The sequence below is a fragment of the Struthio camelus genome, chromosome 1, assembly GCF_040807025.1.
Source record: "Struthio camelus isolate bStrCam1 chromosome 1, bStrCam1.hap1, whole genome shotgun sequence".
Taxonomy (NCBI): Eukaryota; Metazoa; Chordata; class Aves; order Struthioniformes; family Struthionidae; genus Struthio; species Struthio camelus.
In genome coordinates, this window is record NC_090942.1 from 156,177,995 (window position 1) to 156,203,179 (window position 25,185).

A 25,185-nucleotide genomic window follows, 5' to 3' on the forward strand; every position below is an offset into this window, starting at 1 on the left:
GTGATGACTGTAGGCATTTTATTTTAAATACATGAAATCCTTAAAAATATACATATATGCAGCAATCCCTGCTGTATTTGCTCATCCCGCTTGTCTGTGTGCCCCTGTGGCCTCTGTTATAAGGTTTTCTGTAAGCAGAGGTCTCTCCTGCCTGTTCAAGGCACTGTATGCTAACAAGTAATAGGGTCTCTATCCTTTTTGTTTAGGGATTCTTCTTTTTCCACATAAGAAGTAGTATCTGTTCCTTGTTGGGTATTAGGAAATCTTGTTTTGTGGCTGTTTAAGGTAGGTGGGAAGAGTCAAAGTAGAACAGCACTTGAAGGTGCACCTTCATGGGAGGGAGAGACCACTGCAGTCCAGAGTGTTCTGGGTGTGAAGCATAAGCACAGTTTTTCTTCCAGGGTACCAACACTAATTTCTCTCTCTCTTTTGTGTGTGTATGTGTATGTTTCTGTTTGTTTTTGTGTGTGTGTGTGTGTGTTGTTGTTTTTTTTTTTTTTTTTTTTTTTTTTTTTACCCAGCCCCTTCTATGGAGAAGACTTTTACTGTGAAATTCCTCGGACCTTTCGTCATCTGTCATTTTATATTTTTGATAGAGATGTTTTTCGAAGGGATTCAATCATAGGTATGTGTTCATAAATTATTATTATTTTCTTTATAGCTTAATTCTCTTGGATTTTGACTGTTAGACCATGTGTACAAGTGCCTTACAAGTGGAGGTCTTGATTTGACAGATAATTACAGTGATAAATGCTGCCCAGTACTTTCATTTTTTGTCCAATGAGTGAGTGACTTCAGTATTACATGTTACAAAGAAGGTTAGGAGATAAATGCTGGTTGTTTGGGGGGTAAATGTAGATTGCAGTGTAATCGAAATAGGCAGTATAGCATTGTCTAAATGTTGGCAGTATTATTTGCTGTTGCCTTTTTTTAATGTAAGGTCTTTAGTTTTGGAGTATTCCAGGGCTCATTAGAGTTCACCATATGCAGTATCATTAAATCCCGACTACCTCAACGACCTGCACAGTGGTAGTTAATGGTCGCAGACTGTACCCACAGTACAATGATGACAGAAAAATTTTGTGAAGAGCATCAGAGCAAGCTATTACTCGCAGAACAGAAGTTCTGCGACACTTTCAGTGCTGGGCTGAGATGGACAAAATTTCAGCTTTTCCGGATATTTTTTGCCAGGCATTTCACATGCAGCAAACTACATGACACTCATTTTCTCCCTAGGGATAAGAAGCTTACTCAACCCAAGTTATCATCGAAGGGAGCAGTTTCAATTATAAGGCATTTTATTCTGGCACTTAAGCTTCCTGAAACTATATCAATTTTGAGGACTGATGTAATATATATTTTGTACATATGTGTCTATACATATTCTATATATTAAAATATGTATTTGTATTGTAATTGATTGCTTTGTGTTAGTTGCCTTGTTTTGTTTGGTTTTTTTAGTTTTTCATCTCTTAATTTAAATAAGACACGTATGAATCTCACTTTTTCAATTCCTATATAGTATGACTGTAACTCTCAGTGAGGTGTGCATATTTTGATGGAGCTTGTGGTGAGGAAGCTGTCTAATGTTGAGCAATAGTCTGTGCAATGTTGTAAAAAGCTTTGTTATATACATAACATGTGCAGAGATGAGCACCACCATTCTATCTTTCCATTACAGTAGTTTATCATGCAGTTACTGTCTTTTCTCTTTAATTATTGCTTTGTGATTTACATATGAGCTGAGAAACTGGGTCATCATTCTCTTTATGGCTCTAACCCAGCTCATCTGCGTGCAGAATCTAGCATTTCTGTTGTTGCTATCTTTGATTTAAAAAAAAAAAAAGAAAAAGAAAAAGACTTAGCTGGTTAGATATGCTTTGCTGTGTCAAGGCTTGTGAAACCTCATTCAAAATCCAGTAAAGTTACTGCAAACTATTTGTGTTAAACTTCGTTGAACAAATCTTTAACAAGAAATTCTGTTTTATTTAAAGTGTTAAGCTGCTATCAGATGCTCCATTCCTTTTAAGGTACATCAGCTTGCTTTAAATTGAGGTTCTCTCTTAGCTTAGTATCTTCATAGATGTATGTCCATTTAAAACAAGTAAATACGTGTTTCCATCCGTCACTAGCAAATAGTGGTCATTACCATGATCTTTAAGAACTTTCTTGTTTCCTGATCTCTCTCTTTAGATTTTGCAGTATTTCCAAAGTAGGACTCCGTGACATGTTCAGCCAAACTTTCCAGTTGGTAGATTGAACTATATAAGTTTTAGGATGCCTTGTTCGTCTAAACGAGAAAATTAAGAATTCTATTATTTTGAGGGGCTGCTTCTTGAGGCAAGGAATTACCCTTTTCAATTTAGTGTGTTAACCCCATCTGGAATTACAAGTGTACAGAAATACGGTTAGGTAAAATTCATGTCTGTTTCTGAGAAACAGCACAAGCTACACAAAAGATCTTGAAGGCAGGACCACCTGATAAATATAGTACCATAACAGATAATGCTGTGGGCCCAAAGCAATTTCATAGGAAGCAAGAATGCAATCTTGCAGACATAATGAAGTAATTCAACTTTACCTGCAGGTGTAAGCGGCAACAAAATTCAGCTCTTCATTTCTGAGGAAAATGCTGTTGCACAAGAAAAGTGTTAGTTAGAGAACTAGGGTGGAACTGAGCTGTTCTAAAATTAATGCTTAGTTCTGTCATACCCATCTGGTGCGAGGGTTTCAGTTTTTGATTTTTCGGGTGAGCTTTTGGAAAGCTTTCTGTTCTCTAATCTCCAGCTTCCTACTTGTAACGTGAAATAATACCTCCTTTCTCTCAACTGATGAGTTTTTCATTCTTGAAATCACTTTATCGGATCTCCTGTGTGTTACCAGTTTTCTCTCGCTGCAGTGGCTCATGAACAGGCTATGGGCTGAGATTTTCTTGCTAAGGGTTTTACTCCTCTCTGTGGAACAAAGCCCTTGGAAGACTTGACACAAGCCAGATCCCGTGAAATTGTGAAGAAGTGCGTGCAGATTACTTCCTTTTTCCCATGTTCCCTAAATTCCTGTTTTAATAATCAAGCCCCAGCACTGGAGGGGAATCCTTCAGGAACTGCTGAGAGCAGCTCAGGAAATAAAGGACTGGTGGAAGACGTGAAGAGACTTTTGTATGGAAGCACAAATCATTAATTAGGTTTCTTTTCTTTGCTACCTCTTCAGGAAAAAGAGTTGGTGTTCTTGCAGTGTGTGATTTTTTTGTATGCATTGCAGAATCCATATGTAGACAGGCTGATGTATTACTATTTTAACATAGCACTTAAAGGCAAAACTCCATTGTTATTTTCTACATTGAGATTTTACAGTGTGTGTTAGCTGTTGTAGTCTAAGAGTTTTCCCCACCTCTTCCCCCTCTTTCCCCTTCCTCCTGATCACAGGTCTATCTGAAGAGCATTGCAAAGATGCAGAATCATGATAAATAGCTGAAAGGCAACAGAGAGAGGGGAAAAACTCCAGAATTGCTGCCACTTTATGATACTAATTCTAAACCTTTTGCTTGTGGTAGGAAATGGTTCTGGAAACAGAGGAGCACTCTGGAGTAACTGCGAGCAGTTATTTTCATTGGTTTTTGTTGAACAGGAGTCAGCAGCAGCACCACAGCTAAGCAGTGGAGTTTTTTGATGAAGGGAACCCTTTCATAGGAACAGTGGCTGTAATATTAAAAAGGAATAGTTGCTTTCATGTGCCTTTTCAATTCAGTAGGTCTTAAGAGACCTCCTCTGGAAGAGGCTCACACTGAGAAGTTTGGTTAGGATAGTGCTAGAAAAGTCTCTTTTCCACCGAGCTGCTGAATTCTGCAGATAGGGGCCCTTTGTTTGCATTATAGAGATCACTTGTTACATTCTGTCATCATGAGACACTTCTGCTGAAGTAAGTGTGGTTACCCATGCTCATCCAGCAATGTACTTTCTCAAAGAAGGGAGTTGGGGGTTAGTGCCCTTGATCCAGGGAGACTAATTTTAAGTTCAGATGTTACTGAGCATCTGAAATTGACTGTGTTTCCTGTGTGATCTCATATGTTTAAGACATCTGTTTGCGTTGTTTGTTTGGCTGGGTGTTTTTGAGATAGAGAGAACACAGAGCGCGTGTGTCACAAAACGGTGAGAATGTGAAAGTAGCTATTTCTTGAAGATGGCTAGAAAAGTTCCTTTTGAATCGCTATTTAGTACCGTCAGGACTTTCTCTTGATGTTATAACATTCATTTCCAGGGTGACTAGAGTTCAGAGTAGGCATACTTTTATTTATTTAGATGTGAAGTACATGTTTGTGATAGCAAATTATCTCACATCCAAAATGCAGCTTGCTCAGTATGTGACAGATGAGAACGCTCAAGCCAGCAAAAAAGGAAGGACGAGGGAGAAAATGAAAAACAAGAAACCCCTGAAACCTCTGACAAAAACTTCCGAGGAGAACTAAACAAAACGAAAAAGTTGAACATGTGTGTAGCAGATATGTTTTGGAACATAATGTAGTATTTTGGCATACAGGATGAGAGGATTGTTCAGATAAAGGTATCTTTGGGTTTGCATGTTTGTTTATTACATTTGTGTTTTTCCTAATGACAATTTGCTAAGTCATGCAGGATTTTGTTAGTGGAACAGATGCAACTCTGAACAACTGCATCTTGAAAGAATCTTGGATGCCAGGTGAAATTCAAATGTAAGGAATGAAATGCACAGCTCGGTGGATCTGAAGTATGAATTATGTCCTTTTTTGATAAATTATGGCAAATAGACAGTTAATATGGTAATAGATGAGCCTTATGTTGTCCCTTGATATTGTGCCTTTGTTACCTGGCTAGAGTTTAGTATACTGATTTATATTGTAAGTTGGATGCTTTGAGTAGGAAATTAAAATGATGGTAGGTTCCACTTTAATTCAGCCTTTTTTTTTTTTTCCCCAAAGAGGAACCAGAACAGCTTTAGTTTATAAAATAAAAGAATGAGTTTCTGAACCCTGTTTCCAAATGATCAAATACTAGTAGGCAAAGTTAATGAAATATGTATGTATGATAAATAGCATAGGTATTTTCATCTAGCTGTTATAGTGAGGAAAACTTTAGAGCAACGGGGTAACTCCAAAAACTGGCAATTGATTCCCTGTTAGCGGTAATAAGAAAACAAGATAGCTCTGGGTGAAAGCAGCACAAGGAATATTAGGGCAGGAATGCTGCTAAATAAGGCAAATGTAAATATATGTTCATTAATGATTAATTTTGATATTTAGTTCTTGGTTTTTTAGGAATGTTAAATGAGACTGTTTAGTGAGCCAAACTGAGCCAATACTTTGGAACAGCAGATTTTCTCACTCTTTCGTAATTGAGCTAGATCAACTGAAGAAAAGATCTTCACGACAGGCCCTGAGCTGGTATTCTCATGGGTGTGTAATGAACAGTTCAAGTTGCAAGTCTGTGACCTTGAATATATAGATCAGTTAAAAACAGGAAATGTGCCACACCAAATCATGTATCACTGCACTCAAAGAATAGTTAATATCATATGCCCTTCGGGTGACAGGTACACAATTATTTGTCCTCTGCTTAAATCATGCTGTTTTTTTCCTGAGCGCTTCATTTATTTTGTTAACAGATACACCTAACTGGCATGATACCATCTATATTAAGCAGAAAGCTGGACAGAGTAAAATGCAACTAACAATGAAATGCTAAGGGGAAGAAATTACTTCACCCTACGGAATTTTCTCCCTCTTACTGCACTGAGAAATAAGAACTCTTTCTTTCTTAGGTTTGTGGTGGTTCTGACTGATGGGCCGGTTTGGCTGCAGTGGTGATGAGGATGGGATGGTACTAAGAAACTGTCAAGGTCAAATTTCTGAGCTGTTCAGTGGAGAGGCAGAAGACCAGCATGGAGAAGACTAATCAGTCATTCTGTTGATGACTATAGCTTACTGCTCTAAGACACTTCTATAGAGGTTACTAGGTGTGGTCTAAAATAAGTTTTAACACTTGTGGCCCCTGCATCCTAGCAGGTTGTAACCCTCTTCCTGCATAATACTAAATGAGCTGAAGCGGAGTGAAGCAGTAAAACAAATTTTGCCTTTGAAAGTAATTAAACTTGGCTGCCTTGGACTAAATAATTAGAAGAAAATAGGTCATAGCTCATGGACGTTCTCAGAGAATGAAAACACTTTGGAACTGGAAGTTGTTTGAGGGTAGCGTGTTTGAGCTGTCTGTGCCTTTGTTAATGAGTGTGTCCAAGGCTGAGGAGGCCATGTGTTTATAGAGTTGTCACCATTTACTACCAAAAGACCAAGCACGCCATCCATCATGAGGTAATTGTTGCCAAGTGTAACTGAAACCTTTTGATACTTTATCACCTTTTTATACTTTATTGCATTCGAAGTAAAACTGAAAAAGAACCATCCCTGCTAAAATATGGCTCCTGTTAGGCCAGTGGAGGAAAGATCTTACAGTGCTATGCAAAATCGAGACCAAGGTTAAAGTAGACAATTGTTTGCCTTTTCATTCCCCATCCCCAACGCTGCTGACCATGGCTTAGGCAGAAGTCACAACTTGGTTTACTGTTTCCATGATGTGACTGTTGGATGACATGGAAATAATGTCTACTCACTATGGTATAAATATAGCTACTAATGAAATAAAGGAAACAGATGACTGTGTCCCACAATGACGAGTCTTGAGAAGCTATAAACTGGAATTAGCCTGAAAAGATCCTCTGCAGTTGCACAGAAAGCCTAAAGTAAATACTTTCTGCGTAGAGTAAATGGTTAGGATACATTCACAGTGTCTTTTAACATAACAAAAGATCACAAAAGCAGGAAAACAAAGTTGAGCTTTCAAAAATACATATTTTTCCTTTTTCCTCCTGCAAGTACACATCTTATAAACAAAACTACTGTGCATTATGTGCTAGAACCTTGACCGTCTGTTCAGCATGTCCTTTTATGCAGGCCATGTTACCACGCATGAGCGTTAGTGTCTGTATTTGGGCTATCTTTGTAAATCTGTCCTCCAAGCTTACTTCTGGCTACTATGGTTTGAGCTGGGCTTCCTCTGTTTTCTCCAGTGCTTGACTCATCTTAGCACTGGAAGGTGTAAAGCAGTCTCAGTTTAGTTTGTTTGCTTGAACAAAGTGGAGGCTCTGAAGGAGATGCAATGGAGTGGCTTCTGGTGGCAGTACCTGCAAGAGGCTGATGATAGAGAGGATGAAGGATGGTCGTCCAGTGCAGGCAACGTGCTGAGGATCACGATCACCCACTGTAAGACAGACGGCGGTGACTGCAAGTCTTGATTTGGGACCAGTCTGTTACTGGAATGAGCTGCAGGCTGTAACAGCTTTCTCAGGTGTGTGTGTGTGTGTGTGTGTGTGTGTGTGTATTTTAAGAGCCAAGATAGCAGCTAACAGGGAACCGATACTGGAGGTGTAGTTGGGTAGATGTTTTTTTTTAATGTGGAGAGCGAGGTGAAGTTGTGGTGTAGGTTGAGGAGATCTTTAGGGTTGTGTCCAGCAAAAGTGTCCTGACAGAGGACAGTCCATGCAATGCTGTGCCTTGTTTCTCTTAAGGATAGAAGTTATACACCTTTTTCACAACCTGCTTTTCTTCACCGTATTATCCAAGATAGATCTGAAGGCGGGGGGTGGAGGGAGAAGTGTTTCACAAGTGATTTATCCTTATTATATTTTCACTAATTCTTCAAAAAACAGACGAAGCAGGGATTTGGAATATAGTAGGCCCCAATGTGTAGCATGCAGTGCTTTTGTGCCGGTAATGTTTTCTGTCACTGTCACCATTAATTCCTACCAGTAGCAGCAAATGGTATAGCAGTGCTCGTGGTTCATGACGTGCTACACAAGAACTGGGAAGGAGCAGGAGTTGTCCTGCTTTCAAGGCTCTGAAGCCGTGTCTCATCCTTAATGCTCATCCATATCTTTCTAATTCTGAACTAGCGAAGTTGCTGTTTCAGTCATCTTCTATGTTGTGGGAGGGGGTGAGAGAATTTGTGCTGTCCTTGAACAAGGCAGGCCTCTAGCCCTTTTTGCCTTACAAAGTCTCTTATTTGAGGTCAGAATAATCCCTTCATATAGATAATTATGAATTCCACATAGTCTGGAGGAGTAACAATGGATGGGTGTTTTTTTGTTTGTTTTTAGTTGGAGAATTCAAGTTGATTAAAATCCCATAAGCCTTTCATGGCCTAAAACATTGATTAAAACAAATTCTGTTTTGTCCTTAGCATTTCCTGCTACTCAAAGCTACTCCATCTGTGCACCTTCATGTCAATTATTTTAAATGAATTCCCTGATGTAGTAGGTCTGTGCACTAATATACTTGCAGGGAGCAACTTCTGAACTACTTGACACATCACGATGAGTTGAAAGCATCCCAAAGAGACTGCATCGTCACGACACTGTGTTAACACTTACATGAGCATGTTCACATTTACACATTTAAAAATGTGTATAATTTATTTTTTTATTAGACAAATATTTCCACTATGGACAGTGCCCATAAATGCACACCGAAATTGCCAGAAAAATAGCACGCGCTACAAGCTGGTTCAGACTCCGCTCTTGCAATGAGCGTGCCCAGCCAGGACCCCTTTGACCTCAACACAGATATGAGGCTTTATGAACGTGTTTTGCTTGCGTTTGTTTTTTGGATTTGCTTATGGATGGATGAAGCCTCTGATAGCAACCAAAGTACTCTGAGCATTTTAGTAAGATACTTCTCATGCTAACAATTTGACTTGCTGTGAAAATGGTGGTTTATGAGTGTTTAAGGAAGAGTTGTTGTGAAAGTGTATCCAAGACTTCTTTAGAAGTAGCAGTAATTCTCTGAAAATGGTTAAGACAATCTGAATCAGTTAGATTTCATTACCTTGTTCTTCATAACATAACTGCCACGACTGGACAGGATCCAGTTAAAATTGGACATCTAACCCCTAAATTTAGATGTTTAATGTGGTAATTTAGGCAAGCCTACATTCGCCTTGCATTTGGTGTAGGTGTGTTTGAAAGCCTCTGCAGAGTGATTGTCTCTGATTTTATTAATGGTCTGCATTATTGGACGTCTAAAGCTTAGCTCAGGCTGCTTGTCTTTATTTAACAGGGAAAGTCTTTAGAGTTGGGGGAACGTAAGGTGCTTGCTGTCCCAAAAGACCAGTGTCACTGCTTCAGCACTCCGGTGCCAGCTGTGTATTTGAGGCATGTCAGTAAGCTCTGCTGCTGTCAAGGAAACAGTGTCTCTCTCTCTCTCTCTCTGTCTCTCTCTAACATGCACGTTTCCTACTGTTATCTGATTGTTGACTTGCCAGGCCCAAAATGCTTACCTGTGGGCCCTCAGCAGTTTAGCATGCCCACTTTTTGTATGGGAAAAGCTTTCTCCTTTTGGAGTTGCTATAGCTTTATTCCTATGTTAAGGCACTGAAATAGTATGACAAACTATCTGTGGCTCTGTGAAGAACTTCCTTGTTGCGTTTAAACTCTGGAGCCGTTGCTGGCTAACCTGTATCTTTCTGTTGAGATAATCCTACTGTGCTGTTTTAATTTTTCCTCCACAGAAGTGACAAACATGCAATTATTGCAACTTGCAGCAGCCGTCTGTGTTCTGTTGTGTTTGCAGTAGGCTATCTTCTAGGCTTAGTCACCTTCAGGGGGTCAGGAGAAGTGGCTTAAGTGGCTCCTGTGACCTCTTGTCATCTAATATTGCAGTTATAAAGAGGAACAGTGCATTGACCTCTGCTTGCTCCCTGGCTTGATCCAAGCTGTAACAGAACGAGGAGCTGGAAGCTCGACAGCAAAATATGTTAGCAGTTTAAGAATGTTCCCTAAGAAACTCCCATATTATGGGCAGTTTCTTCCAAAAGCTCCTTGCAAAACAGTGGGAGTGAGACATGGGGGGGGGGGGGGGGGAGGAACAATATACAGGTAGCTTCTGCAACATTTATTGTAAAATAGCATACCGCTTAGACCTCCCTGTATCCTGTGATATTTGCTCTGGATATTCAGGTCATCATCAATGTAAAACTTGAGGAAACTAAAGTGTTTAGGTTTGAACAGCTGTCAAGTATTGGGCAGTATCAATTAGGGGAAAGGGTTTTTACAACTACAAATCAAACAAAAGTCCTCAACTTAACTGAAAATCTGCATGGGAAATATATTCCTCATGTTTTCCTAATAGTCATTTCTGATACCTTTGTTAATTTTGGCTGAAGTGTAAGTGTCGGCGTAGCTTTGCTCCGTTTGCTTGCAAAGCCTCATATCAGCATTGAGGTCAAGGGGGTTCTGGCTGGGCAGGCTCATTGCGAGAGTGGGGTCTGAACTGGCTCGTAGCATGTGCTGTTTCTCTGGTGATTTCAGTGTGCGTTTATAGGCATTGTCTGTAGGGAAAAGACTTGTCTATAATAAAGGGGATTCAGCAAGGGTTTCGAACAGTAGGCTTTTATCTGCTGTAGATGTAGAAACTATCAGTTGCTTTGTAGCAGGTGGGCAACTAGTAACATTTTTCTTTACCCTTAAGATAAACAGTTCTGGTCCGTTACCAGTGACCCCTCTTTGACGTTGTACACATAAGAGGCAAACTAGTCCCTGCTCAGAGCTGAGGAAACAGTGAATTAGTTAGGACTTTGGGTCCTTTTAACATGTGATTGAGACCTAACCCTTTGCTGTAAATGAATTAACCGTATTGCAGCCAGTGTTAGCAGAGTGATGTGTTAAAAAATATTGTACTATATTGCTTCAGCTCATTTATTAGCAATGTGCAAAATTTCATGCTTTTCATTGTATAAAGTATCTTTAGATAATTTGAAGGGAAGACACAAGAACTCCTGAAATGCTATCTTGTAGAAACCTGTAAAATAACAGTTGGGTAGTTTTTCCGGTTAAGCCTCGTGCCCTTTTAAAATGACAAGTTCCAGTCCTGCTGCTGGCTGACTACTTTTTTTTTTTCTTATGTAAGGAAACATATCTTTTATTAATCTAGCATCTGACATAAACATTCAGATGCCTTAGCTGTAAGCGAGGCTCTCTGCAAACTGTCAAATGGGCATTAAAAGGTGAGAAGTAATCCTCAAACTAGTGCCTAATCCTTCCGTCACCATCAAGTGATCCAGACAGAAGGTAGCTGTGGCTGAGTGTGGGGGCATGCCTGAGCCAAGTTACGAACTCTGTTTTAGTCTTTGTATGGAAATGTTGGACACTGAATTAACAAGCTCAGACAACTTAATGGGCTGCGTTTCAGATTTGCCTAGGAAGGGCACCAGAAACCCCAGTGAGGGACAGGCGCTGAGGGTGTGGTAGTTCCACAAATACTTTCTCAAGTGGTGAAGCCACATTTCCCTACCCATCAGTGTTGCCTAATTTCTGCTTCTGTGCCCAGAGGATTGACCTTCTGCCATCCCCTATCTCGCAGCTGTGTTAATGTGACTCTGAGTAGGGGAGCTGTAAAGCAGGTCAGCTGAAATGGTCTGTGTTTTAAAAATGCAAACACCACCCACATGTGACCCCTGAGACCTATTTCCTCTTCCCGTCTTCTCCCCCAGAGTGTTATTTTCATTGTCTGGGGTTTTTTGTTTTACTCAGTGTTGCAGTACCAAATGTCAACAGGGACAGAGGAAATGGTTAGGGAAAATGGGAGTCTCTTAAATCTGTTGATACCAGAGATTGTAAAGTTGAGTCTGCACCCTTAGCAGAGTGAAGACCCTAGCTAATAATTTCATTTGTCTGTGTGCTGGCTGTGAGTCTTGAAATAATAGATTGTTGGTGATTTGCTTTTCCCTAAGGAGAGATTCACAGGAGGAAAGAGCCAGTTGTGGCACGTCGCATCTTTTGTTTTGAGCAGAGGGCTTAGGGTTTAAATATGCCAGTGAAGATCTGTTCTGTTTGAGACTGGGGGGCATGGGGAAATTGCTGCCACCTGGGTGAAAAATGTGCTGAAGTGCATGGGAGAACCCCTGACCTGATGAACCTCAGATGTAGGGAAGAAATGAGTGCAAATAAGGGGAATACCTCTACCATGTTTTTGCTGGTCCTATTGCTGAGAAGATGACTTACTTTAAAAAATGTCACTTATGTGTGCTTTGGAACTCTACCTTATATTGTTAAGCATGTTCTTTGTGTTTCCTGTCTCTTTCCATACAGCGTCTAAAAGGTTAAGCCACCAAAGGCAGTGTCTCTGCAGCCTCGGGTAGCTCTGAGGAAGTAGGCACAAATGACTGGTTGCCTCAGATACAGGTTTTGGAGTCTAGAACAGCTGTTTGGCAGCAACCCAAATTTTGAGAAAGAGTATTGGGGTTGAGCGTGGGAACGCATTGAAGAATCTCAATGAGGAAAAAGCGCCCTAAGCGAGTGGTGGTAAACTTTTGTTGATCTCTGGTGTTAGGTTTATCTTCAAGGAGAATTGTAGGCCCTTATCAGTTCAAATTATAGGTGCCAGCAGCTTAAGATTATTGGCCTAGATTTAACCTAGTTCTTTTGAGTTCAGAAGTTGTTTGAGCCAGTACATAGGTCAGTGGGTGACAGAAAGGTAACTGTGTAGAAGAGTGCAGGGCCTAACCATGCTCAGTGCCTTCGTTATGCCTTCTGGGGGCCTTGTGATGGAGGAGTATGGTTTGGGTGAGCATATGAACGTTGCCCATGCAGGCTGAGGGTTATAAATAAAAATTTTGCAGGGTGCTGCTTTACACGGAGAGTTGTTTAACAGGACAGGTTAAACCATCTGCCCTGTCAGTAATACACTTTTAAATGTTTAGACTAGTGAAAGTTGTAGGCCTTTCCTTTATTCTCCCTCACCTCCTTTTTTTTTTTTCCCCTCCCTCCAGATTTTTCTTTTGTAGGTCATTTGGTATACAGTGAAAAACACTGGCTTCCAGCCAGCCCAGTCAATAAGTTTCACTCATTAATAAGAACTGCATGTTTGCAGAGCACACAATGCTGTTCAAAGGGTTTCTTAATCAAAACAGTCATACCATCACGTTAACCCTCTTGGAGCTAGAGGCATGTGCCGCTGTCTCAAAATGTTGTGTGTTGTAATTACATCCCGATTCTGTGGTCCGACCTCTCTGGGTTGGTCTTGCCATGCTTCATTTAGAAAGCAGTGAGACGCCCCGCGGAAAGAGGGGGCAGTGGTAACACCATTTATGCTGTTTAAATGTGCTGAAGTAAGTGAGATTGTCCTTGAGCTTTCCCCAAGGAAGAGCCCTGCAAGGGAGGTGACTGTGCATGGAACGGACTGAGAGAAAGGTATGAGGGATGCTGCTCATGAAGCGAGTGTTACACTGCAGTCCGGCAGAGGATTTCTGCAAGGGATTAGAAGGGTAGAGTGAGGACAGCAGGCGGTGAAAGTAAACAATTTCAAATGAGATCCAAAGCAATTATTGGAAGGTCATGTGTTTAAACATATTACTCTGACAAGTTGCCCAGATAGGGCTATGGTTAGAGAACAAAAGTGGTAGCTTTGAAAATACACAGCCATCGTTACAAAGATTCTCAGCAGCGTGACTTCATCTGTTCTCTGTGCAGATGTGCAAGTGTCTTATTTATCCTTTCAGCCCTCTTACTCTGTAGATTTATGTAATTTAATTATTGGTTTTCTAGGAAGTTTTGAGTCATTGGGTCTGTGCCTCCAATAAGGAGCCTGGTACTGTGTCTACTGCATTAATCCTCAGTTTAATGTTTGCCAGGAGGGGGCCTGGTAATCTCCAAAGGACGCGAAGGGGGAGGAGAGTGCTGAGAGCAGAGGGAGGATGGCTTGGGAGAAATGGGTCAGAAGCTTTGTGGAAGCCAGAGCAGAAGCCCTGGCAGAAACTGTGGAAGACAGCTGTGGAAGGATGGCAGAGCAATTTAGAAACTGGGACTGAAAGTCTGGAAACTGTCACCAGAAGCAACCTGAGGGTGACAGAAGGACGCAGTAGTAGCTGCAACAAAGTGCATGGGAGCAGCCCAGCAAACAGGAGAAGTTAGGTGCATTTGTCCAAGCACAACTAAAGAAAAGGCCAAAATCTGAGAGGAAATGGGTGGGAGCAGGGGATGTTTTGTAACTCATTCCACTTAAAACTATTGTCAGGACTTCAGTAAGCTTCTAGGTTTCAGAAGGGAGACTGCTTTGTGTTTGCCATTTTCTTGGCCTTCCACCATGTGGATATATTTTTGTAAATGTCTTCTGTTAACATTTGCTGGGGTAACGTATTACTGACCCTTGGCCAGACAGCACGTATTTGGGGAGTCTTGGAAATCTCTCTCCCACTTACAACAAAGACTGTGGCTATTGGAATATTTTCTTAACAGGATTTGGTTAAGGAATGTCTTTTATTTCCTCAGCAAAGCAGTGGTCGCAAACTGTATGCGAGCAACTCTATCAGGAAAGTCAGCTACCGAACTACGTCGCCTAGAGGCAGCTTTCTTGAGCCTCGTGAACATCTCTAACTGTCCCGGAGTCTTCCATTTTTGACATGCTGCTTTTGTCAGTGCCTAGAGAACCACCCAGCCCAAAGCTGCTTTCTGAGGATCACATGATCCCTGAGCGTGCCGTGGTCTGCTTTGTATATACAAAGAAAGAAGCTTGGAAAAAGCTTCATTACCCCTCAGAGCATGCTTTACATAATGCCTGAGAGAGACTGGGCAAGATTTTAAACAAAAAAAAAAAAAAAAAATCAGCTTTACATATATATTAGCCCTCCGTGTGCGTGTGCACCAGTTCACAGCATGGAATTGGCTGCTATTGCCGTAACTACCAAAAAAACCCCCCCTAATTTGATGGAGGTAAGGGAGTTTTAAAACAGCGGAGGAAGAAGCTCAACTGTGTGTTTTCTCTGTACAGTTGGAGGTGGGACGTGACATGGCAGTACTTGGGTGGCTCTGGGTTGCAGTATGCAAATTCTGCAAGAGTTGAGCGAGTGACGCAAGTAAATCTTTTACCACTAAGAGTGGTAAAGTGCTCTCAGCACAGCAAAGAGCTTCCAGCCTCAAATTGCAGATTTCGGATTCAGTCCCGACTTGACAGTTTCTCTAGTAGCTACACTTCTACAAAAATAAAGTGAAAAGCCTCGTCCTAAAATGTTATTAGTAACCCACAAGCTTAGAATTTTCTGTTGGGGTTGTTATAGATATCTGCCTCAAAAAAAACACAAAACAAAGGTTCCCCTTCTTCCCCCCCCCCCTTTTAATTATAATATCGTGACAAAAAATTAATAATGATGTTTTTGCTGTAAGCATACTTGTAACCTAATCCATGCTGCACAGTACTTCAGACTGTTAAGTGAGTGTGCTGTTAGGAATTTTGAAGTCTTTCACAATATGGAGTGGAAAAAGCTGTTCATCAGAAAGACTTATGTGTTGTGTAAAAAATATATGCTCTGAAGAAATCTTTCCTTGCTCTGAAGCCCTGACTGAAGAGGATAGACCTTAAATGATTGTTTTAAAACCTGTTTCTGATGGAAATCTTATTGAAGTGTACTTTGGGGGAAACTATAGCACCTCTTAAACTATGCTTCTGGTTTGCTTTATTTCCAGGAAAAGTAGCTATACAGAAAGAAGACCTGCAGAAGTATCATAACAGAGACACCTGGTTTCAACTGCAGCATGTTGATGCTGATTCAGAAGTACAGGTGAGATTATCTTGGCAAAGGAGTATTTATAACAGGACCATGGCAACTTTATGGGTTGCATGACTCTAGTACAGATGTATCGCTTCCCTACGTAAGGGAAACATTCCTCAGTAGGGTTTAGGGTTCATTGATGTTTGCAATTTGTGTGTGGTGTCTCTGTGTAGGGTGAAATATTAGTATGCTTAAATCAGTGGGGCCAGGATTCTGCCCATAGAAATGAAGTTAAGTGAACTATTGGGGTCACTGTATTGCAAGGAGGGATGTGGTTGTCTACTAATATCAAATAACTTCAAAACCTATAAATAACTGATTCCTCAAGGAGAATAGCCTAGTGGAAAAAATAGCATCTACAGGTATTGTCTTAAATAGTATCTGCAGGTATTGTCTTAAATAATTTTGTGGGCTGGTTATCACAAGCACTAAGCACATCTGAGACAAAAAATGCTCCTTGGCACATTTCTAGGCCCTGCTCCAAACCGTGCGAATGCTGATGATAATGTCAATTCAGCTTTATTTAGGGTTTGGGTGGGTTTCAAATTTGGTATGCAGCGTGAGTGGCTCCCGTTTTTCTCTGCTTAGCCTCTTTTGGAGCAAATTCTATTATCCGTTGCAATGCTAGCTCCTGTGAATATAGCTATTACAACCAAATGAAAAATTAAAATGGTGTCGTGGGATATCATGCCAATATAAATTGGTTACTTAACTGATTTTTTTTTTTCTGTAAATATGTATTATGGGTCACTTTCAAACCACAGTATTTGTTTAGGAGCTCCCAGCCCCTCCGATCTTATCTGTGCAACAGTGTCCAATAAATATAAGGGGAAGTGATGCTTAAATACCCCTGTGTGGTAGGTTTGGACATAATGTATCAATTTTTCAATCTGTGTGTAACTCTGTACACATCAGGCAAGAAAATGACACTTACTGCAAATACCTTCAGGTATGTGATATGGTTATGCATAGTGAACCATGCATGAACATATATTCCAGGCTGGATTTTCTGTTTACTTGGAGACACAGTTAGTAATCTACTGTTGTGCACATGATACAAAGAAAGCCTCCTGACAGCCTGTTCAGTCTATAACATTCTCTTATAAAATACTGATCCTCATTAATGCCACATTTCATGCCAATGGTGATGGAAAGGCTTTTAATGGCCTTTTAACATTGAAGCCTTTTCTGTTTACCCTTATCTCCCTCTCTTCTCACCCCAAAGCCTCTTATGACAGTGACTTTAAAACAGTAGGTTTAGTGTTTATTTCCTGCAGGATATGAAAACTTTCCCTGTATAAATTATCAGTTGAAGAAGGCTGATATTGAGATAAGCTTCCACATTGTTTATTTTGCTATAATATTGACACGAAAGGAGCTTGTGGAAGTGCTTTGGACCCACGGTACTTCCTAGGACAGCAGTGGGAATGTAATGCTGTCAACTCATAACAGAAAGGTTTGCAGACAGTTCTAGCTGCTTGGGGAGATCAGGAGGTTGCTGGAAAGCATGTTCTTTGTTTGTACAGTTTATCACTTCCTCTGTTTGTATCTTCACAAGAGCCCAACTGTTAAAAGCTGTTTCTGGGCTCCATGATAAGCACTTATTAAAACTAGCATAAATATGTATAGCACTCAAATGGCTTTGTCAATTTACTCAGAAGTTCTACAGTCTTTCAATTTAAGAAGTGTGTAAGAGGGCCTTGTTCTCCAGAACGGTGAGAGCAGATTTGTGAATATTTTGTTAGGAATTCTTACGCAAGGGAAGATAGCCAGATGAAAGAGGGTTCTTTCTGTGTGGTTTTTTGTGTATTTATGGTATCTTAGTTGTACTGTTTTTCTAAACATTTACTCTTTTGTTTATGAGAGAGAGAATGTTGTGTGTTAATTGGAAGAAGTACTTATGCAATATTACTCACTTTGTTTTTCCTAAAAATTGAAGAAAATTGAAGAAATTTTAAATGGTTAACACTTACAGTGAATGATACAAAAGCTAGTAGTCAAAAAGCAATTTTAAGGTACCAGCTATCAGTTAATCATTCTAGAAATTATCCCCATTGTCCACGTAATCTAGTGGATTAAGCATTGGGCTGCGTGCCAGGAACTCCCGCACCTACTTCTGGTTTTGTCGGTCAGTGGCCTTAATACTATTTTCCATGTCATAGAGCACTCTATGGCTATTTAGTTATGCATCAGAGCACCATATTGAGGTAAGCTACTCTAACTCCCATGCTTTGAATACGGTGAGAAATCAAGTGTCAAAGAGAATGTGACTAGCTTGAGGTCATACGAGCCAGAGTGAAGCATAAAAAAATGAGTATCAGAGACCAGGCCTCTGATTATTTTTTTAAAATTTATTGGGCTGTGGTATAAAAGAAACTGGGTAACAGTGTTAAGGCTGTGTAGATCTTTTCTTTACCATGTGTGAAGCCATGAAATAGCCAAGCTTTAAGCAAACCAACCGGCACAGTTGGAAACTGAAAACCATCTTAAAATCGATGGTTTCTTGAAATATTAATGGTATTGGGTGCCTCTATTCTCAGATGTCCAATTTGGGACGCGTTGGCCTTATTTTTGAGAATAGCAGGATTTATTTGCAATTATGGATAATAAGCTTTTCTGGATGTCAGAACTGGTGTTTTGAGTTGGCTGCTAGAAGCTTAATGAGTATAATTCTTGTTCTTCATACATAGTTATGGAAAAGTATGTGATGTAAGGATTACTGTCTTTTTTGCGAGTGCAAAATAGTAAAAATGTGGAATCCCGGTGTTGTGGAAGTTGAGTGGATTCCTTAACATTTTTATGCTGTTTTTCACATTTTATTCAGAAGCCATAGCTTTGTAAGAATTCTGATACCACACAAAAATACCGTAAGCCTATATATTACGAGAAAATTTTAAATATAAGTGGCAATGTTGTGTAACGCCATCAGATCTAGTCAGAGATGCTTAGCTTGAGGCTTTGCATTCCGTTTTACGGCTTTCCAAAGCTGTTGATTCTTACTGGCTTGTTGAGATGTTTTGTATTGTTAGGAGCACAAGGTGAGGCTATGATCGGCTTTCACTTGGTAGTCTTTATTGCAGATAGAGTGTTGAGATCAGTGGAACTACTGTAACCGGGAGCACCTGAATGTCCTTTAATCTGACTAGTCAGTGGTGGGCTGTACTTGCCCCTTGAGGATGAAAGGCTTTTATTCTGGTGGTAAATTGGTATCCTCACAGCCTCATGGCTATTTTTGCTCTTGCTAGCTTGAAAATAATGCAGTGCATTTCTGTTGTAGAGCTGCCTGTACATGTGCCAAAAGCTGTTTATAACCTGGATGATAGGCCTGTTGTGCTGTAAGTGGTTTAAGTTCAAGCTGCTCTGTGGAGACCAAATGATTAAACTTCAGCAAAATTATATTTGTTCAGTATACAAATATGAAATGACATGACTTACTAGTATTTTCTTTTTGAATATATTAAAACATGTTAAATGCTGTCAGGAAGATCTATTATACAGAGTGCAGAATAAAACTTGAGAGCAGCCATTAAATGCATAATTCATGGCTTAACTTTCCAAACTGGAGAACTTGTTTTGAAAGTATCAGACTGTAACCAGATGGGTTTGTGCAGATTTAGTTGAAGGAGTTGAAGTTCCCATCCTCTGGTGGAGCCTGCCTACTCCTCAGTGGGAGGTTACCATGCCCAGAGCTTAAATATGCGATATCTAAGAGTAAAAGCACTCAAACTTATCAGTGAAAAGTAAACCATTTTCAGTGCTCAAGTCCTGTTTTAACTTTACTGTGAAACAGACTGAACAACTGGGCAGCCTCAGCTGAGAGGCAGGGAGTAGCAACAGAAGACAACTTCTTAAGCGGATGGAGTGTAGTAAGAGCACGATGTTGCACGCTTTCCATGGGATGTCTCTTTTCTACTAGTCATTTGTCTTTCAGGATATGCTGTTTTCTCATTCTTATGCTGTCTGAGGGCTGGAACCAAAAATTGCCCTTCTATTGCGTGTGCATCTCTCTTGATCCATGTATGTTTGCTTCTCCTTTACATACGCAAGTTTATCCAACAGTAACTGATTCAAATATTTGCCTGGGGCTGTAGATGACAGATGCTCCCAGTGGTCCATATGTTCTCAGTGCAGTTTAAGCTCAAGTGCACATCTGATCTTTATAAGGCCTTTCTTTGTTTTTGAGCACTTTTCTCCTTTGTTTTTTCACAGAAACTTCAGCCCTACGTAGTTCAAGTCTATTTTGCAAGGTCTGAGCTTTTCAACTCAAATACTCTTTGTGTACATGTAATCAGTGAAGCAGTTAAAAATCTAAATGCATTCTGATTAACACCAAAATATCCTAGCATATTCCACACTGTAGTTGGTATATGTTAAAGGGGGGGAAAAATGCAAGGGGAGTTATTTCATTCTGACATGTTTTCATAGGCAGGCTCTTGCATTAAAAAGTTCCTCTTTTCAAGTGTCCTTTGAGTTACTTCCTCCAGAGCAGTGACAAATGTAAAATGGTCACGTTCTCTTACAGCTGAGTTCTCAGCAATGGTGACAGAGTGCTTTTCCACAGCCAGTTATTCTCAAGGTTTTTTGTAAAACTCGTTGTTGGAGAGGAAAAAAAAAAGACATAAAACTGGAAGACTGCTCATTTTCCCCTTCTTCCTCCTAAGAACTTTGTGTGAAACTTACCCATACATCTATCAACTTAACAAAAAAAAAAGTAAATGGCAGATGACCAGCACTGAGGAAGCAAATTTTCTCACATCTTAACCTTCTGTACACAAAGCTTTGTGCTAATGATTTACTGATGTTAAGAAATACTTTCTTCAGACAGCAAAAGCCCTTCCTTCTTCTATCATGCTTACATTTTGCTTACACTGGCCTTTGATTATTGTTGATTAAATATGCCTGTCTTGAGAATGGACTGATATGAGTGCAAGTTAGTAGACTATGCATCATTAGTGGAAAAAGTTACTTACAGATATGTTTGGACAGTACACCTTTTTTGTGCTGAAAATCACTAGTGGCTCTGAAATGCTTCCTGTATTTTAGCTAGAAGAATATACCCCGGGCACTCTACGGTGCTCAGAAAGCTCCTTCTTTGTTAGCACCTTCCCATTCAGTGCAGTGTCTGTATTCCAAATGTCAAGTTTCATGAATGAAATCCTGGCTCTGCTAGAGTGGGAGTTTTGCCATGACTTCAGCAGCAGCCAGGATTTCACCTCAAGCTTCTGAATTAACTTTACTAAGTTGAATTCTGTTTGACAGTTAAAGAGAAATTTATTCCAGGTCTTCACAGGAAGCTAGAAGCATCTTTTTTTGTATTGTTTTCTTTTGCCTTATCTTCTTGATATTGTGGAAGTTGCCACAATCTCTCCTGTATCTGCCTGCCTCCTGTTCTACATAAAGCATGTGTTTTTTAATATCTGCAGTGCAAACTGTGTTCAACTTGAATGATTCAGATGTCAATTGCTATTTTTATTAAGGATATGAATTTGGGGATTACTAAGTTGATAAAACTGTCCTTATAAGCAACTGTACTGAACAATATCACTCCAGTGATTGATAGAATTATCTGCTTAGTTGAACGGTGCTTAGAGCATAGCATACATGTTATCCAGCATCGACATTAGCTGTCTTTGTTTAGGTATTTAAATGCTTCTAGTGTAAAGATGAGTCAGTCCCTGGCACATTTTGTATAACCTACAGTAAACATGACTTTATGCAAATTTTAAAAAGAAGAAGCTGCTTCCAGGTTCAGTATCAGCTTTCTGCCGCACACAGGAAATAAATGGGTGTGACTTTTATGAGCAGTGGCTTTTAGGTTTCTCTCTTTTAGTTGTTTTGAAAAGATATGAAATTTCTATTTTGATAAAGTAGGAAATTCTCAAGACTACATGCCTACCAACCTAATTATTTCAGAGAAGTGGATCATGTGTAAACAATGGTAAATGTTTCATAATAAACTTTCTGATAATCAAAAAGCCCAATTATTGACCAAATCCTGCTTTGTGACAAGACTTCCTATTCAAACTTATAAGCACAAAGGAGTAAGATAGTCTGTCTGGTTTGATTTGTTACTTTTGAAAGCTAATCTGAAACATAGCACATAATAAAGAGCACTTACTGCTGCATTAAAAAATTACGTTATTTCAAAATAACATAGCTGAATTCTATATCTGAATAGAATATATTCTGTTCTATACCAGACAGTTTGTCTGGGGACATGAAAACCAGGTGATTAATATCCACCCTGTGCATCATGTTAAAGTATCTGAAAGGAAAACATGAACAACTGCAAGGGTTTTGATCATGTTGAGGTACTCTTCCTTTAAAGAAACGAGAAAATTAATCTTGTACTGTATGAAGATGCTTTACTAATTACTTGGTGGCTGTGACACTCTTGTGTGTCTTTGTACATTTGGAGACCAAGCAGGCGTTCTGCTTTGTCTGGCATTTATGAATTCTTACAGTGTTTAGTAGAGATGCTATATTTTCCTCATCAGTAGACTGGATTTTGTTCCAGGCTTCCTATATGCTGCCTTATGGTCCAAGAGGCAGCCTGTGATCTGGAGCATGATCCTAAGACCTCCCCCAGCAGCCTGCCGCCCTCTTCTAAAGGAAGAAGCGGCTGTTACAGCAGCAAATGTAGAGAGCAGACAGACAAACTCTTCCTCCTGCTCTCAAACCGGCCATCAGGCTGTGACCTTATTGGGGTAATTGTTAATACTACAGGGCTGGATTTCCTTAAAGCTGTAGCTGCACCCCTGCTCCTATCTCTTCCACCCCCTCACAGATGACATTTAATGAGCCCTTAGAGGCTGGGTGGGCTGCTTTGTTTGTTTTTAACCTTTACCAGTGCCAGACAGTGACATCTCAGAAAGAGGGTGTCAAAGTAGACAGGATCTGACTAATAACACTTGCCACATCCTAAAACAAAATTTGGAAAGGTAGAGGAAGCAGCAGCACAAGTTATCCCTTGCTTTGGATTGATCTGTGTGTAACTGCAGAGCTAGGGTTCTTCCAGGGCTCCTTTCTGCAGGCTGCTTTCTGTGAAACTTTAAACAATGTTTTTGTTGTAGTGAGAGACAGTAAATCAATACCCGACAAGTATCACAATCCCAAATTTATGAGACGCTGAAATAATGAGGTGTTGGTGTTCGTCGTGCGTGTGTGTGTGAGCCTGCCTGCTTAGCTCAGCCCTCCCTCCACAACCCATCCCTGCTATACCTCTTCCCCCGCTCGGTCTCCCAGCACTGGGGTGATACAACCTGCAGCCACTCTGTTCCAGCAGTAGGAAGGATGAAGAGCCAGAGGTGGGTCCTGGTCGCTCCTTCTAGACTGTGAAGCAGTGAGCAGAACTGAGCTGCAGAGCTGATGAGGTTGGGGGAGCTGTGCTGAGGTGGAGGTCCCACTTATGACACAAGGGATAAATGTTTTGAAATTCATGCACATGCACTCTTGCCGTGGCAGGAAGGTCCCCAGCAAAATCAGGGAGGTTAGGGAGCAGTGGAATGGCTGGTGAGCACTAACCTCTTGTCCAGGAGGTTAATAGTAGAGCAATATCTTTTCTTGTTATGAGTGTTGTGAAAAATGTAAATGTTATCAGCTGCTGTTCTTTTGTAGAAGAGAGGGTTACAGTTCTGTGTGAGCCTTTTATGTGAAGAGAGTTATCTTGATATATAATTTTCAAGCAAGAAGGTTGGATATTTTATGTTTTTGTTTAAAATTACCAATGAGGACATGCTTTTTTTCCCTTTAGTTTTTCATTAACAAAACATTTGTTACATTTCAGTAACAAAAAGGGTGACCTAGTGAAGATCTAGTTGATAGCTCCTTGCAGATATGATTTAACAGATTTTTAACAGAGTAGATCCTGTTTTTTAAACTTACACAAAGGATTCCAAATGTCTATTTACTGAAACCTAAGATACAGTACAGAGGTTTCTGGTGTGTATCAGTATTTTTTGTAACTCTTTCCCTGAAAAATCAGACTGCATCTGTTTTGAGTTAGGTCAGATGTTTCATCTGAGTCCACACTCAGCCACTGGATCACATGATGTGTGTTAGATTCTAGTCTAAAATGTGTGTAGTGCCCAACTGCACTAAGAAATGTCTCCTAGCGTTGTCCTGGTGACTCTGGAATTGCTGTCTCAGAGTCCCACCACTTGTTCAAAATGTTCAAAAGCAACTCACGTCAATATGGCAGAGCTTTGTAATAAGAATAACCTTAGGATAATCTGGGGTTGTGTGGCTTCTTTTTTTTTTTTTCTTTCTTTAACACACTGTGTTTAAATTAAACCACATATTTGCAACTACTGGAAACATGATACAGGTAAGTAGCATTTATATAGTTTTACTTGCTTTAAAACTGTCTTCTGGTATTTCAGTCTGTAGTAACTTATAGTTAGCATTCCCAGGAGAAATAAAATTGGTGGAGACAAGCTTTTCCTGCATCCATAAAAAGAAAACCTTGATTCTACTTTTTTCTCTTTTATTTTTTTTCTTGTATTGAGTTTGCAAGCTTGTAATTAGCTCAGTTTGTTTATTGAAAAATGTGTTTGTGGGTCTTACTAATGTCTGTTAGAGCTGTGAGTATGTCGGCAAGACTGCAACTTGATTCTTTTAGTTTGTTTTAATAAAGGGAATATTTAACAAGCATCATGTAGTTTTTTTCTTAGTAAAGCCATTCTACAGTTTTGATTGTTGCTGATGTCCACTGTTTAATTCCCTACAAGAACATGCTACTGGTGACTTCTTTAATGAAGACCTGAAAAATGAAACCTGGTTGGGCTCAATATGGTATATCAGACATGATCAGGAAGGACATACAAAACAGTTTATCAGAAAAGAAGTGTTCGGTGGTTGAATTGGCACTCCTTACGCTTGTTCCTTGAAAAAGTTCTGCCCAGCTAAATATGGAGGGTGTACTAATGAACGTAGCTGCTTCTAGGAACGCTTTGACACATTTTTTTTTAATACAAATATGTGTAATTAATGCGATCTACTTCAAAATTGTCAAACTTCCAGCTTCTTCTCTGAGTTTGTTCACTGTTGGAGTTTGTTCGCTGTCTAGGACACAGGCCTAGGACTGATCCTAGATCCACTTCCTGGCGCTGCAATGGGGATTTCATCTGAACAGGAACAAGCCCCAGTGTTTCAGCTGTCGAAGGGGACTAACATACTCTTATCCTGCTATTTTGTCTGATCTTCCCTGCTCATAGAGGCTATCTTTAACTGTGTGCACCTAGTACAACTGGAGATTCTAGATAATATCACAGCAGTTCTTACAATACTAAAATACTAATTTCTTAGTTAAAAATTGTCAGTAAACAAACATGTTGGTTACTTCCTGTTTCTTTGGTCGATTTATTTCTATGTAGGCCATTGACTGACCTTCGGCTGGTGATTTTATAATGCTCGTTTGCTGCATAGTTTTCTGTCTTCTCTTTGAAAAATGCACTATCCATTATTTTGTAGACCACCTAATGGTATTTCTCAAGGTAAATTTATTCGGATGGATCCTTAGGTTTTGCCTAAAGGGATAATTGATTTGGGAAAAGGCATTCTG

The 25,185-nt window shown here is 40.0% G+C and overlaps 1 protein-coding gene across 3 annotated transcripts in view; it reads left to right on the forward strand.

Annotated features, from left to right (window-relative positions):
• RASA3 (RAS p21 protein activator 3) overlaps positions 1-25,185 on the forward strand; it is a 187,326-nt gene that overhangs the window by 100,705 nt on the left and 61,436 nt on the right. For all 3 annotated transcript variants that reach the window (XM_068926036.1, XM_068926047.1, XM_068926026.1), the window contains 2 exons: positions 522-625; positions 15,538-15,632. In XM_068926036.1, coding sequence (XP_068782137.1) covers positions 522-625; positions 15,538-15,632 — 199 coding nt within the window. The remainder of the gene's footprint in view (positions 1-521; positions 626-15,537; positions 15,633-25,185) is intronic.